At 37.5% G+C, this 15,419-nt stretch overlaps 1 protein-coding gene across 1 annotated transcript in view; it reads left to right on the plus strand.

The window, feature by feature from the left end:
- PPP4R4 (protein phosphatase 4 regulatory subunit 4) overlaps positions 1-15,419 on the plus strand; it is a 122,582-nt gene that overhangs the window by 56,897 nt on the left and 50,266 nt on the right. The window contains exons 4-5 of the mRNA XM_061182841.1: positions 12,857-13,004; positions 13,518-13,591. Of these exons, the coding sequence (XP_061038824.1) occupies positions 12,857-13,004; positions 13,518-13,591 (222 nt within the window). The remainder of the gene's footprint in view (positions 1-12,856; positions 13,005-13,517; positions 13,592-15,419) is intronic.

Consider the following 15,419-nt stretch of genomic DNA (forward strand, 5'->3'; position numbering starts at 1 on the left):
CATACGTTTGTTCTCTACATCTGTGTCTCTGTTTCTGCCCTGCAAACTGGTTCACCTGTATCATTTTTCTAGGTTCCACATATATGCGTTAATATACGATATTTGTTTTTCTCTTTCTGACTTACTTCACTCTGTATGACAGTCTCTAGATCCATCCACGTCTCTACAAATGACCCAATCTTGTTCCTTTTTATGGCTGAGTAATATTCCATTGTATGTATGTACCGCATCTTTATCCATTCATCTGTCGATGGGCATTTAGTTTGCTTCCATGACCTGGCTATTGTAAATAGTGCTGCAGTGATCATTGGGATGCATGTGTCTTTTTGAATTATGGTTTTCTCTGGGTATATGCCCAGTAGTGGGATTGCTGGGTCATATGGTAATTCTATTTTTAGTTTTTTAAGGAACCTCCATACTGTTCTCCGTAGTGGCTGTATCAGTTTACATTCCCACCAACAGTGCAAGAGAGTTCCCTTTTCTCCACACCCTCTCCAGCATTTGTTGTTTGTAGATTTTCTGATGATGCCCATTCTAACTGGTGTGAGGTGATACCTCATTGTAGTTTTGATTTGCATTTCTCTAATAATTAGTGATGTTGAGCAGCTTTTCATGTGCTTCTTGGCCATCTGTATGTCTTCTTTGGAGAAATGTCTATTTAGATCTTCTGCCCATATTTGGATTGGGTTGTTTGTTTTTGTGATATTGAGCTGCATGAGCTGCTTGTATATTTTGGAGATTAATCCTTTGTCAGTTGCTTCATTTGCAAATATTTTCTCCCATTCTGAGGGTTGTCTTTTCATCTTGTTTGTAGTTTCCTTTGCTTTGCAAAAGCTTTTAAGTTTCATTAGGTCCCATTTGTTTATTTTTGTTTTTATTTCCATTACTCTAGGAGGTGGATCAAAAATGTTCTTGCTGTGATTTATGTCAAAGAGTGTTCTTCCTATGTTTCCTCTAAGAGTTTTATAGTGTCCAGTCTTACATTTAGGTCTCTAATCCATTTTGAGTTTATTTTTGTGTATGGTGTTAGGGAGTGTTCTAATTTCATTCTTTTACATGTAGCTGTCCAGTTTTCCCAACACCACTTATTGAAGAGACTGTCTTTCTCTGTTGTATATCCTTGCCTCCTTTGTCATAGATTAGTTGACCACAGGTGCGTGGGTTTATCTCTGGGCTTTCCTATCTTGTTCCGTTGATCTATATTTCTGTTTTTGTGCCAGTACCATATTGTCTTGATTACTGTAGCTTTGTAGTATAGTCTGAAGTCAGGGAGTCTGATTCCTCCAGCTCCGTTTTTTTCCCTCAAGACTGCTTTAGCTATTCGGGGTCTTTTGTGTCTCCATACAAATTTTAAGATTTTTTGTTCTAGTTCTGTAAAAAATGCCATTGGTAATTCGATAAGGATTGCATTGAATCTGTAGATTGCTTTGGGTAGTATAGTCATTTTCACAATATTGATTCTTCCAATCCAAGAACATGGTATATCTCTCCGTCTGTTTGTATCATCTTTAATTTCTTTCATCAGTGTCTTATAGTTTTCTGAGTACAGGTCTTTTGTCTCCCTAAGTAGGTTTATTCCTAGGTATTTTATTCTTTTTGTTGCAGTGGTAAATGGGAGTGTTTCCTTAATTTCTCTTTCAGATTTTTCATCATTAGTATAAAGGAATGCAAGAGATTTCTGTGCATTAATTTTGTCTCCTGCTACTTTACCAGATTCATTGATTAGCTCTAGTAGTTTTCTAGTGGCATGTTTAGGATTCTCTATGTAAAGTATCATGTCATCTGCAAACAGTGACAGCTTTACTTCTTCTTTTCCAGTTTGTATTCCTTTTATTTCTTTTTCTTCTCTGTTTGCCATGGCTAGGACTTCCAAAACTGTGTTAAATAGTAGTGGCGAGAGTGGACATCCTTGTCTTGTTCCTGATCTTAGAGGAAATACTTTCAGTTTTTCACCATTGAGAATGATGTTTGCTGTGGGTTTGTCGTATATGACCTTTATTATGTTGAGGTAGGTTCCCTCTATGCCCACTTTCTGGAGAGTTTTTATCATAAATGGGTGCTGAATTTTGTCAAAAGCTTTTTCTGCATCTATTGAGATGATCATATGGTTTTTCTTCTTCAATTTGTTAATGTGGTGTATCACATTGATTGATTTGCGTATATTGAAGAATCCTTGCATCCCTGGGATAGATCCCACTTGATCATGGTGTATGATCCTTTTAATGTGTTGTTAGATTCTGTTTGCTAGTATTTTTTGAGGATTTTTGCATATATATTCATCAGTGACATTGGTGTGTAATTTTCTTTTTTAGTAGTATCTTTGTCTGGTTTTGGTATCAGGGTGATGGTGGCCTCATAGAATGAGTTTAGGGGTGTTCCTTCTTCTGCAGATTTTTGGAAGAGTTTGAGAAGGATGGGTGTCAGCTCTTCTCTAAATGTTTGATAGAATTCACCTGTGAAGCCATCTGGTCCTGGACTTCTGTTTCTTGGAAGATTTTTAATCACAGTTTCAATTTCATTACTTGTGATTGGTCTGTTCATATTTTCTATTTCTTCCTGGTTCAGTCTTGGAAGCTTATACCTTTCTAAGAATTTGTCCATTTCTTCCAGGTTGTCCATTTTATTGGCATGGAGTTGCTTGGAGTAGTCTCTTAGGATGCTTTGTATTTCTGTGGTGTCCGTTGTAACTTTTCCTTTTTCATTTCTAATTTTATTGATTTGAGTCCTCTCCCTTTTTTTTCTTGATGAGTCTGGCTAATGGTTTATCAATTTTGTTTATCTTCTCAAAGAACTAGCTTTTAGTTTTATTGATCTTTGCTATTGTTTTCTTTGTTTCTATTTCATTTATTTCTGCTCTGATCTTTATGATTTCTTTCCTCCTACTAACTTTGGGTTTTGTTTGTTCTTCTTTCTCTAGTTTCTTTAGGTGTAAGGTGAGATTGTTTATTTGAGATGTTTGTTGTTTCTTGAGGTAGGCTTGTATTGCTATTAACTTCCCTCTTAGAACTGCTTTTGCTGCATCTCATAGGTTTTGGATTGTTGTGTTTTTGTCGTAATTTGTCTCTAGGTATTTTTTGATTTCCTCTTTGATTTCTTCAGTGATCTCTTGGTTATTTAGTAACGTATTGTTTAGCCTCCATGTGTTTGTGTTTTTTACATTTTTTTCCTGTAATTGATTTCTAATCTCATAGCGTTGTGGTCGGAAAAGATGCTTGATATGATTTCAGTTTTCTTAAATTTACCGAAGCTTGATTTGTGACCCAAGATGGGATCTGTCCTGGAGAATGTTCCATGTGCACTTGAGAAGAAAGTGTAATCTGCTGTTTTTGGATGGAATGTCCTATAAATATCAATTAAATCTATCTGGTCTATTGTGTCATTTAAAGCTTGTGTTTCCTTATTAATTTTCTGTCTGGATGATCTGTCCATGGGTGTAAGTGAGGTGTTAAAGTCCTCCACTATTATTGTGTTACTGTTGATTTCCTCTTTTATAGCTGTTAGCAGTTGCCTTATATATTGAGGTGCTCCTGTGTTGGGTGCACATATACTTATAATTGTTATATCTTCTTCTTAGATTGATCCCTTGATCATTATGTAGTGTGCTTCCTTGTCTCTTGTGGCATTCTATACTTTAAAGTCTATTTTATCTGATATGAGTATTGCTACTCCAGCTTTCTGTTGATTTCCATTTGCATGGAATATCTTTTTCCATCCCCTCGCTTTCAGTCTGTATGTGTCCCTAGGTCTGAAGTGGGTCTATTGTAGACAGCATATATATGGGTCTTATTTTTGTGCCCATTCAGTGAGCCTGTGTCTTTTGGTTGGAGCATTTAATCCATTCATGTTTAAGGTAATTATTGATATGTATGTTCCTTACCATTTTCTTAATTGTTATGGGTTTGCTTTTGTAGGTCCTTTTCTTCCCTTGTGTTTCCCACTTAGAGAAGTTCCTTTAGCATTTGTTATAGAGCTGGTTTGGTGGTGCTGAATTCCCTTAGCTTTGGTTGTCTGTAAAGCTTTTGATTTCTCCATTGAATCTGAATGAGATCCTTGCGGGGTAGAGTAATCTTGGTTGTAGGTCTTTCCTTTCATCACTTTAAATATATGGTGCCACTCCCTTCTGGCTTGTAGAGTTTCTGCTGAGAAATCAGCTGTTAACGTTATGGGAGTTCCCTTGTATGTTATTTGTCATTTTTCCCTTGTTGCTTTCAGTAACTTTTCTTTGTCTTTAATTTTTGTCAGTTTGCTTACTAGGTATCTCGGCGTGTTTCTTCTTGGGTTTATCATGCCTGGGACTCTCTGCGCTTCCTGGACTTGGCTGGCTATTTCCTTTCCCATGTTAGGGAAGTTTTCAACTATAATCTCTTCAAATATTTTCTCAGGTCCTTTCTCTCTCTCTTCTCCTTCTGGGACCCCTATAATGCAAATGTTGTTGTGTTTGATGTTGTCCCAGAGGTCTCTCTTAGGTTGTCTTCATTTCTTTTCATTCTTTTTTCTTTATTCTGTTCTGCAGCAGTGAATTCCACCATTCTGTCTTCCAAGTCACTTATCCATTCTTCTGCCTCAGTTGTTCTGCTATTGATTCCTTCTAGTGTATTTTTCATTTCAGTTATTGTATTGTTCATCTGTTTGTTTGTTCTTTAATTCTTTGAGGTGTTTGTTCTTTTTCTTTTTTAAATAAAGTTGTGAGCTGGACATTTTATTTATTTATTTATTTATTTATTTATTTATTTATTTATTTATTTATTTATCTTTGGCTGAGTTGGGTCTTCATTTCTGTGCGAGGGCTTTCTCTAGTTGCGGCAAGCGGGGGCCACTCTTCATCGCGGTCCACGGGCCTCTCACTATCGCGGCCTCTTGTTGCGGAGCACAGGCTCCAGACGCGCAGGCTCAGTAGTTGTGGCTCACGGTCCTAGTTGCTCCGTGGCATGTGGGATCTTCCCAGACCAGGGCTCAAACCCATGTCCCCTGCATTGGCAGGCAGATCCTCAACCACTGCGCCACCAGGGAAGTCCCGAGGTGTTTGTTCTTTAATTCTTCTAGGTCTTTGTTAAACATTTCTTGCATCTTCTCGATCTTTGCCTCCATTCTTTTTCGAAGGTCGTGGATCATCTTCACTATCCTTATTCTGAATTCTTTTTCTGGAAGGTTGCCTAACTCCACTTCATTTAGTTGTTTTTCTGGGCTTTTGTCTTGTTCCTTCATTTGGTACATAGCCCTCTGCCTTTTCATCTTGTCTATCTTTCTGTGCATGTGGTTTTTGTTCCACAGGCTGCAGGATTGTAGTTCTTGCTTCTGCTGTCTGCCCTCTGGTGGATGAGGCTATCTAAGAGGCTTGTGCAAGTTTCCTGATGGGAGGGACTGGTGGTGGGTAGAGCTGGGTGTTGCTCTGATGGGCAGAGCTCAGTAAGCCTTTAATCTGCTTGTCTGCTGATGGGTGGGGCTGGGCTCCCTCCCTGTTGGTTGTTTGGCCTGAGGTGACCCAACCCTAGAGCCTACCTGGGCTCTTTGGTGGGGCTAATGGCGGACTCTGGGATGGCTCACGCCAAGCAGTACTTCCCAGAACTTCTGCTGCCAGTGTCCTTGTACTCATGGTGAGCCACAGCCACCCCCTGCCTCTGCAGGAGACCCTCCAACACTAGCAGGTAGGTCTGGTTCAGTCTCCTGTGGGGTCACTGCTCCTTCCCCTGGGTCCCGATGCCCACACTACTTCGTGTGCACCCTCCAAGAGTGTAGTCTCTGTTTCCCCCAGTCCTATCGAAGTCCTGCAATCAAATCCCGCTAGCCTTCAAAGTCTGATTCTCTAGGAATTCCTCCTCCCATTGCCGGACCCCCAGGTTGGGAAGCCTGACATGGGGCTCAGAACCTTCATTCCAGTGGGTGGACTTCTGTGTTATAAGTGTTCTTCAGTATGTGAGTCACTCACCCAGCAGTTATGGGATTTGGTTTTATTGTGATTGCGCCCCTCCTACCATCTCATTGCAGCTTCTCCTTTGTCTTTGGATGTGGGGTATCTTTTTTTATGAGTTCCAGTGTCTTCCTGTCGATGACTGTTCAGCAGTTAGTTGTAATTCCGGTGCTCTCGCAAGAGGGATTGAGCGCACGTCCTTCTACTCGGCCATCTTGAACCAATCTCTGGGCTACTTTAGGATTACCCTTGTCCTATCCCGGGGGGCTTACCAGTGCCTCTGTAAGGCTGTCAAAAAGGCTGCTTAAGTTTTCAGCCTCTCAGGAGCCTTTTCTAGAATCAGCAGATGCTTCCAGGGGAAAACCAGGCCCCAAATTACATGCTTACCTTTCTGGATTTCCATTGTCTCTTAGATCTTGGATGCGAAATATTTTCACTACCTTGTTAGTTTCCATATGCCTTTGTGCAGATGATTTTTATATTTTGTCCAGCTTTTTAAATTATCCTCATCATAAGAGCTGATTAGAATTACCTACTCTGCTGCTACTGAAAGAGGAAGTTCCCTTTCCTTTTTTTTTTTCCTTCTTGATTTAATCTCAACAATATTAATCCCAAATAATTTCTTTTTATATACCTGCATATACCCTGTCATCACATCTACCCCTACACAGATCAATTGATTGTTTTCTAATGATGTGTTAGGAATATTCCAGAATCTAAAATTAAATATTCTGCCAAAACACTTGTGATGGATCTCTTTTTTAAACTTTGAGTTCTTCAATACCCTTTTTTTTTTATTGGGATGAAATTGTTTTGCAGTAGCAGATCTCCACTTTTGGTCTATATTTGCTCTGTAGGCAGTCTTATCCACACACCCTTGGCTTTAAATATCATCTATATAAATTTTATCTATTCTATATTAATTCTTATTTATAGCAGATCTTTTCAGAGTATCAGAACTGTATATACAATTCCCTGTTTGTACTCTCTCCTCGGATGCCTCAAAGTCACCTCAAAGTTAGCGAGTCCAAAACTGAGCTCCTGCTATTTCCTCTTGACATCTGGGCTCCCTCCAGAGTCCCCTATCCTAATGGGTAACCTTCTTATCCACCTGGCTTTCAAGCCAGGATGTGGGGAGTCATCCTTGATACCACCTGTCTTTTACTACTCGTTTATACAATCCTGTTTATTTTATGTTTTAAGTATTGAATCTACCCACCTCTCTCCAGCAATACTACCTCTACCCTAGTCCAAGCTATTATGAGGGTTCAAGTGATCCTCACCCACTACCTCCCTCCCTTTCCATCCTCCCTCCTTTCTAATCCTTTTCAACTTTATAATCAGCATGCTATTTCAAAGCATTTAAAACTACAATTTGAATATTCTGTTGCTTAATGCATCTAAGGCCCTATGTAATTTGGGCTCTGTCTGTTTCACTAGCCTCTGCCCCATCCCCTTCACTATTTGCTCCAGGCACACTGACCTTCTCTCAGCTCCTGGAATCTACCATCGTCCTCCTCACTCCTCAGTGCCGGGAATGCTTGCCTTCCTACTCCTCTTGCTTTCCTGCCTTCCTTTTCCTAGCTTTTGTCTAGTTATCTCTTTCTCTTTACAAGGTCAGTTGTCACTTCTCAGTGATCCCCTTTCCTCAGAGGAGATTAGTTCACCCAGCAGATGCTCTATGGCACCTTGTACTTCTTATCCTTAGATTTTACCGCACTTTTAATTACAGGGTGAACAGGTACATTGCTAGCCCTGCTCATTGCTAAGTCTCCAGCTCCTAGCACAGTGCCTTGAATGTAACGAAATGGTTATTTGTTCAATATTTGAATGTATATAATCAATAGCAGTCCCTCAAAGGTAGGGAACCATGTCTTTGACTTTTCTCCAGTTTCCCAGAATACTTAGTATGATGTTGGTACTTAATAAATAGCTGAGAATGAAATTAAAATTATATTATCAGAATTAGATTTTCATTGGGCTACATTAGAGAGAGATTAGGATAGAAGGGAAAAGTACTGTGACTGACTAGAGAGAAAAGAAAGCATTACTTGCTTACAGAAATTTGCCATACTTTCCAGTGCTGCCTCTCCCGCCCCCGAAAACAGTTTCTAATTTTTTTCAAAAAATGTTTAATTAAATATGACTACAGTGGATCATTTGAAATGGTTATTTATAACTCTTGTGTCCATTAAGTAGTTATTTCTTTGATAAGCACATCCTTTCTTTGCAATGTTTTAAATGACTTTATTTACATTTCAAGCCTAAATTACCCATGATTCTGATTTATTATGTGTAAAAATGACTTGACTGGGTCATCCAGCTCAAAGTTCAGTTTCAAAACCATGGTATTGAAATATATTGATTTCTTCTGGTGTCCTTGTGACTTTGCATGGCTGGATACTTCATTGCATGTTTGCAGTGGTCACATGATAGTTACTATTGGTATTGGTATTTACTTTTTGGAAAGAGATCTTTGGGATATTTTATGTGTACCTCCTCATGAACCTTGCTAATCACTGAAACACAGATTAAAAGAAGGGTAAAACACACCCTTTTTATCCTTGTCTACTGCCTCCACTTTATTTTCCCTCTCCGATTTTGATCTTCAGTGCTCTCAACTAGTTCTCTCCACCCTTTACTTAAGTGTGGAACGTGGCAGTCAGTGATAGGGAAGAGAACGAGATACCGTAGTTAACTGTTAAAAGTACTTTAGAGTTGGCATGTTCCAATTATTCATATTTAACTCCATTGTAAAGTCTTTTATAAATAGTGTAATTTTACAGTGAAAAGAGTTGTTCACTATTAGTGTTAGGTACTAAAAATTCCCACACTTATGACCCTCAAAACTCCAGATATTTTATATGTCCTAGGTTTTTAGTATTTTAATATATAAATCCCTATATTTAATTTCAAAATAACCAGTGATGTTATCTCTAAAAATATACAAAGATACTTTGTAATTTTAGGATTCCTTTACCTTTAACCAGCACTATTTATGGTAGATATGTTTACCAGTTTTATTTAATACTTTTAGTTTCCAAATGCGTGAACCCAAAATCTTTGCTCTTTTGGAGTAAGCCAGTGATTTATTTATGCTTCTCTATATTGTGTATTGTAAAGAGAAAGATCTTCTTGATGCATTATAATGCGGGTTTATTGGCGACAGCGGTTTCCCTCTCTGCAAGGACATTACACTGTTTTACAAAATGCTTTCTTGCACCATTCATGCTAACTTAAGAATGAATTTAAACACAGAAGCATCTAGTACATTTTCCTTCCTTGAGTGGGAATGGTTTTTAAATTCGGAAATGTATCATTAACTCATTTATAAAATGTCTTATTTCATTTTTGAGGAATTCAAGTTGGAATGCCAGCCATATGGTAGTACATAAGAGGAATGGTAACTGGCATTAAGGCATGCACTTAAGCAATAGAGGAATTTACTTTTCAGTGTCTTCCAAGGTCCATGAGGATGCACACTTATTTACCCAGAGAGTATGGATCTCACTATGTTTGTCCAGAGGGTGTGACTCTGTGGAGGAGAACACTAACTGGTAAGTATCAAATTCTTATTGTATTATGTTTCAGAAAACTATGTTTAGAAATCAATTGAATTTTAGCAGTGATGAAATCTCTTAGTCTGTGCTGGTTTCTTAACAGTGGACAGTCCCAGATGTTGAAGTCAGCACAACAAGAGAAAAACCCAAATCCTGATAAGACTTGAGGATTTTTCGAAAATTAAATGCAAAATAGTTGGGGCAAATGTTGCTGCGGCAGTCAAGACTAAGTAATACAGTAAGAAGATATGAAGTTGGAGAGCTTCTCATGTTCTTCCTTTGCATAAAGTTTGCATACGTACAAAACCCAGGACTTTAATGACTTTAAGAGGGGCAGAATTACATCTCTTGGAACTTAGAACAACAGACTCATGTGAAGTGGAATGCACATTGTGGCCCTCACAACTTATTTAAATATTTCTTTGCAAAGTACTCTCTGTTTCTAAAGAAAAGCTATGCCTTCTGAAACCTGTAAGTGATGTATCCTGGCCACATCAAATCTTCTAAAAGTGTTTTCCAAATCCAGAATTGTTAGTGTGGAACAAATGTTTGTTTTGGAAACAGTAAAACCGGGGGATGTGGGAGGGTTGATTTCAGAGACCAGTTGCTGCTCTGCTTTATGCCTTATCATTCCTTCTCTTTTTCTTTTCAGCTAGGGACTCTTAAGATACATAATTGACTGTTGATTGAAAAAACTTGTAAAATGACATTTGTGTGTATGATACAAAAGTTTAAAACAAAACACAGCACAAAAATCAGCCACCCTAATATGTGATCAGTTTTCTGGGAATTAACCCCACCACATAAACATCTGCCACAGTAAAGCCACTGCCAGATCTTAGGGTTGATGGAAGCCACGCCTTAATAAATGGTGAATGGAAGTGCAGAGTCTGTGAAGAAGAATTTGTTGCCTGGCTTCGGCATCAGGCAGACAAAGGGTTAAGTCTTAGAGTTGCCAATTACAAGCTTGCTGGCCTTCAGCAAAATACTTGACAGCTCTGGGTCTGTTCCTTCTGCTGTAGAATGATATATGTCATGATGACTGGCAGGGGTCCCACCGTGCTGAATCAAGGACTCTGGGTACATGGTCTAAATCACGGTTGCAGAGACACTGGGGTGGAAGATGGCAGGAATATCTCCTCACTGACGTGCCAGAAAGAGAATTGAGAATGCATTTCTATGTGATCCATTTTTGCTTTGCCTTGTGTCTAATTCTACCAATCCCTAATCTTTAGGACTCACTTCAGAATCTCTTAAGGCCACCTCTTGGGAGATGTGGAAAAAGTGTGTGCAGGGAGAGAGCGTCAAGAGCAGAAAGTTTAGGTGAAAGGGTGAGAGATACTCAGTCACCCAGCAATTACCTACTGAGCGCCTGCCATGTGCTGTAGGAGTCGGGGATATGGTGGTGAACAAAACAGACAAAAAACTGTGCAGTCATGAAGCTCACGTTCTAGATGTGGGAGGTAGACCATAAACAGATGGACTTGTTGTATGTTGGACAATGGAGATGATAAACCCGTCGGGTCATGGTGTGGGCTGGGGCAAGGGGGTGGCTTTCTGTTTAAAATAGGGTCATCAGGGAAGGGCTCATTGAAAAGGTGACATTAGAATAGAGGCTTGAAAGAGATCAGGGAGCCAACCATGTGGAAATCTGGGAAAAGGGAATTGGGAACAGATCTTTGTAATTCATTGAAAAGGTTTTGACATTTCCTTGAGTGGGTTGGAAAGCCACTGGAGTGTTTTGAGCAGAAAAGTGACATGATCTGACTTTTTAAAAAGAATCTCTCTGGCTGCTGTAGAGAATAAGTAATAGAGGGGCAGTGATAGAATCAGGGACTAGTTAGCAGGTTATTGGAGTAATTCAGGTGGGAGATGATGGTGGCTTGGATCAGAGTGGTAGCCGTGGAGGTGATAGGTGGTCAGATTTTGGATCAGGATTGACTGGTCATTTGATTATGGTAAGTGAGGGACTGAGAGGAGTTAAGGATGACCCCAAAGTTTCTGGGTTGAAAGCTGGAAGGGCAGAGTTGTCATTGATTGTTTAGAAGAAGGCGGGAGGAAGAGCCAGTTTTGGGGAGAGGTCTGTTCAGGTGATGAGATTCCTACCAGATATCCAAGGGTAGTGGAGAGGAGACAGTTGGATGTACAATGGTCATTATGTAAATGCTCAGTTTGCACAAGTTGGTAAGTCATAAAAGTGCTATTTAAATGATTTCAATCAAATCTCTAAGAAGATAAAGCCATAATTTACATTTTATATATTAGGAAATAATGCAGAAAGACTAATTTTCCTAAGATCACAGATATGAAACTTTGTTTTATGGTTGCAAGTTCCACCTTGTTCTACCAACTTTACTCTGTTAGTTATAAAATAGGCATACAAGGGAAATTCCAGTAGTTGCCACAATTGATGAAACAAAGTAAGACTTTTAGCTGCCTTTGCATTATGCACACCCACACAGTCTTCTAGAGAAGTATAGGTGATATCTTTGGTGAGGTTTATATGAAAGATAGGTTTTTTTTTTGACTCTTTGATGTGTTAAACTATTCTGATGTAGGCTTTGACTTTAAAAGGTGAGTGGAGGTGGCTATGAATATAATTAATTTTTAAAAGCATTCTTATATTTTAAAAAATTCCTGTTTAAAAATACAGTTTACTTTGTAGTAATTTGTGTTCTTGTCACTTGTTTAAAGGGGAAAATACATTTGCACAATCTTAAGTGTATTCCTTTTTTATAGTGGAATGCATAATATTTATTTTTTGAAGCAGAAATACAAGTAATAAAAACACATGCGATTGAGCTTTGACATTATTGTTATAGGTGGGAATGGCAAACTGTACAATACAAAGAGCAAAACAGAAATTGAGATCTATTAAAAATGACTATTCTATTATCTAAATGTTTATGTACTTTTAAAAATTTTTATGCAATAAAGCAATGGAGTGTTATTTCATAAATTCCTAAGACATTTAAACTTTATGTGGTCTAGGGACTTCCCTGGCGGTTCAGTTGTTAAGACTCTGCGCTTCCACGCAGGCGGCGCCGGTTCTATTCCTGGTCGGGTAACTAAGATCCCACATGCCACGTGGCGTGGCCAAAAAAATTATATATATTGAATATATATATATGCTGTTACAGAAAACCCCGAACGAACTTTTTGGCCAACCCAATAGATATAAACGTTATGTGGTCTAATAAGTTAAACAATCAGGAGCAGATTAATATAGTTTTCTCAAAGTAATAAAAGGAAGTACATATCCTTAAAGGTCATATATAGTTATTTTGTACAATATGACTATGTTTGGTTTCTACGACCTTGGATTTTTAAAAAATTGTAATTTCTGATCTCTCATCTATATAATAGCACACTCTTTCTGATTATACAGGAGGTCCTGCATGTTGCAGGAGTGGAAATGCAGTTAACGGCTGCGGTATCATTTTTGACCATTCTACAGGAAGAATCAGTGTCGATTCATACATATGCCCACTCCTTCCTCCAAGTCATTCTACTGCATCTGGAGCACAGGGACGCAGGTCAGGGGCCTGACGTGCTTCATCGTATATGTACTTATTGTTTCTTCTATGTGGCTGTGATGGTATTTGAATTACGTTAGGCTGATGACCATAACTGAATGAGACTATGCTGCCTAAGAGTTGATCAGTGGTGTGACTAGAAATAGCAATGATTATTTTTGTACAAAAACCACAAAATTCAGTGCCTTTGAAGCCTGAAGACCCATTAGTTCATCTTATGATTTATACTTTTTTCTTAGATTTGTTTCTTTTACAACATTTGTGTTTATAGTATTGTAGTACAAGAAAAATGCACACTTTGGGTTAAAGATAGCCCCTCAGTATTATTTTTAAAGATATAAATGTTTTCCAGATATTGGCTAAGACAGAAAAATAGAGAAACTTCTTATAATAGTAATAAAAATAATTATTGCCATTTTGCTATTAAATACTCTTGTAAATATTAGTGGCTAAGTTGAAACTGAATTTGTAAGTGAGATAGTTAAGTTGGCATGTTTTATCTTTGTCAATCAGGTGTCAGCAACGCATGGCTGGAAACTCTTCTGTCTGTGATAGAAGTATTGCCCAAAGAAACCCTAAGGCATGAGGTAATACTTTTTTTTTTTTTTTTGTAAGTTCTAGTATTTAAGTCACTCTAAGGTTTTTGTTGTTTTCATTTTTGATAGAAACGGTATTTCAAAAAAGAATAAAGTTATTTCCTACTCTGAAAGCAGCACATATTCATCACAGAAAATTCGGGTAGTACAAAATATAGAAGGAAGAAAAATCATGGTTCTGTACTTAGCTACTTCTAACATTCTGATGTATTTTCATTTCAGATTTTTTCCCCTGTATATGGTGCTATTTGCCATGTTAGTGATCATATTGAATTTATATATGGTTGTTTTTCACTTAGCTTTATTTTCCTTATTATTTTCTCATATTACTCATTTGGTAGTAGCTACAAATATTTTACTTACATATTAAACATTTAAGCCTGTTTTCAGTGTTTTATTATCAAAATAAGGCAATAATGAACATCTCTGTAGAGCTTTTCCTGTTTTTCAGATAATTTCCTTAACTGTAACTTCCAAAAAAGTGGAATTACTAGGTTAGAGGGCATTAATATTCTTAAGGCTCTTGAGTAGTAATATGAGAAAATGCCTGTTTCCCTGGGCTTTCATCAGCAATAGCATTCCAGTTAAATTTGATGGGCCAAAAATGGAATTACATTTTAATTGGACATTTTTTGATTATTATGCTCTTGAATATTTTCTCATATATTATTATATTTCACCTCTGTTCTCTTGGAATTATCTGATCATATCCTTTGATCACTGTTTTTATGTGCTATTTATCTGTCAGGGTTGCCAATCCTTTGTTATATTTGTTGCAAATAATGTTACCAATTTGTTGTTTGCTTTTTAATGTTCAATATTGTTCAACAGACCCTTCTCTAAAGTTTTAGCAAATTAAGATGAGAGAACAGGAAAATTAGGACATTTATTCTTTAAAGAAATGATTTTTCATTCTTTGAACATTATTTCTATATGAATTTCCTTTCAAGTATGTCCTGTTGAAAAAGAGTTATCAGTCAATAAAATGTCCTCTGTGGATTTCGTTAAGTGTCTTTGCCCTCGTACAGATTATGGCCCTAGCTCAGTGCCAAAACACTTGCTTGAAAATGGGAAGACCTACCCAGTTATAAGGATGTTTGTATACTTGATGCCAAACATCTAGATGATTACACATATTTAAATATTGAATGTAATGTTGACATATTTATACTTTTTGATTAGTGGTGTATGAGAATGCAGTTTTTACTCTAGAATGTCGCATATTATTTAACATGTGATTTTTAAGATTTTTAAATATGCCTTTTATTTCAGATCTTTGACTTTCAAATTATATTTATCATTATACATTCAGTAATTCTGGCTACTCTGTTGAGAGGAAAAAAGTTGACCCTTTGATTAGAGTTATAGTTAGAACTTGGGGGGATCGTAGTACCACCTAGTATTCTGATCTCCATTTTAAGTAGATGAGAAACCTTGGGATGAGAAATAGCAAGATTACTTAGACAAATTAAATAGCTGGGACCAGAATCAGGGTCTGATCTTCATAATTCTTTGCAGTCTGTCATGCTGTTGAGTTCGAGTGCCCAGGACATACACAATACAGTATCAGAGTTGGGCTGTTGTATTCGAATGACAGAATTACCTTAATAGAATCTTTTTGAAGTTATAATGTTTTGCTTGCTTCAGGACAAATGTAAAAATTAATCTACATGGAACAAAAACAAATTTCAGGGTATCTAATAATTAACTTGCTATTTTCTTTTGAAAAATGTATATTTCACAACTATATGCGCAAACAGATCATTAGAGAATTCAACATAAGCTTTAATTCAATTTTTTTGGTGCCTGATTGTTTTTC

This window comes from Eubalaena glacialis, chromosome 2 (assembly GCF_028564815.1).
Source record: "Eubalaena glacialis isolate mEubGla1 chromosome 2, mEubGla1.1.hap2.+ XY, whole genome shotgun sequence".
Classification (NCBI taxonomy): domain Eukaryota; kingdom Metazoa; phylum Chordata; class Mammalia; order Artiodactyla; family Balaenidae; genus Eubalaena; species Eubalaena glacialis.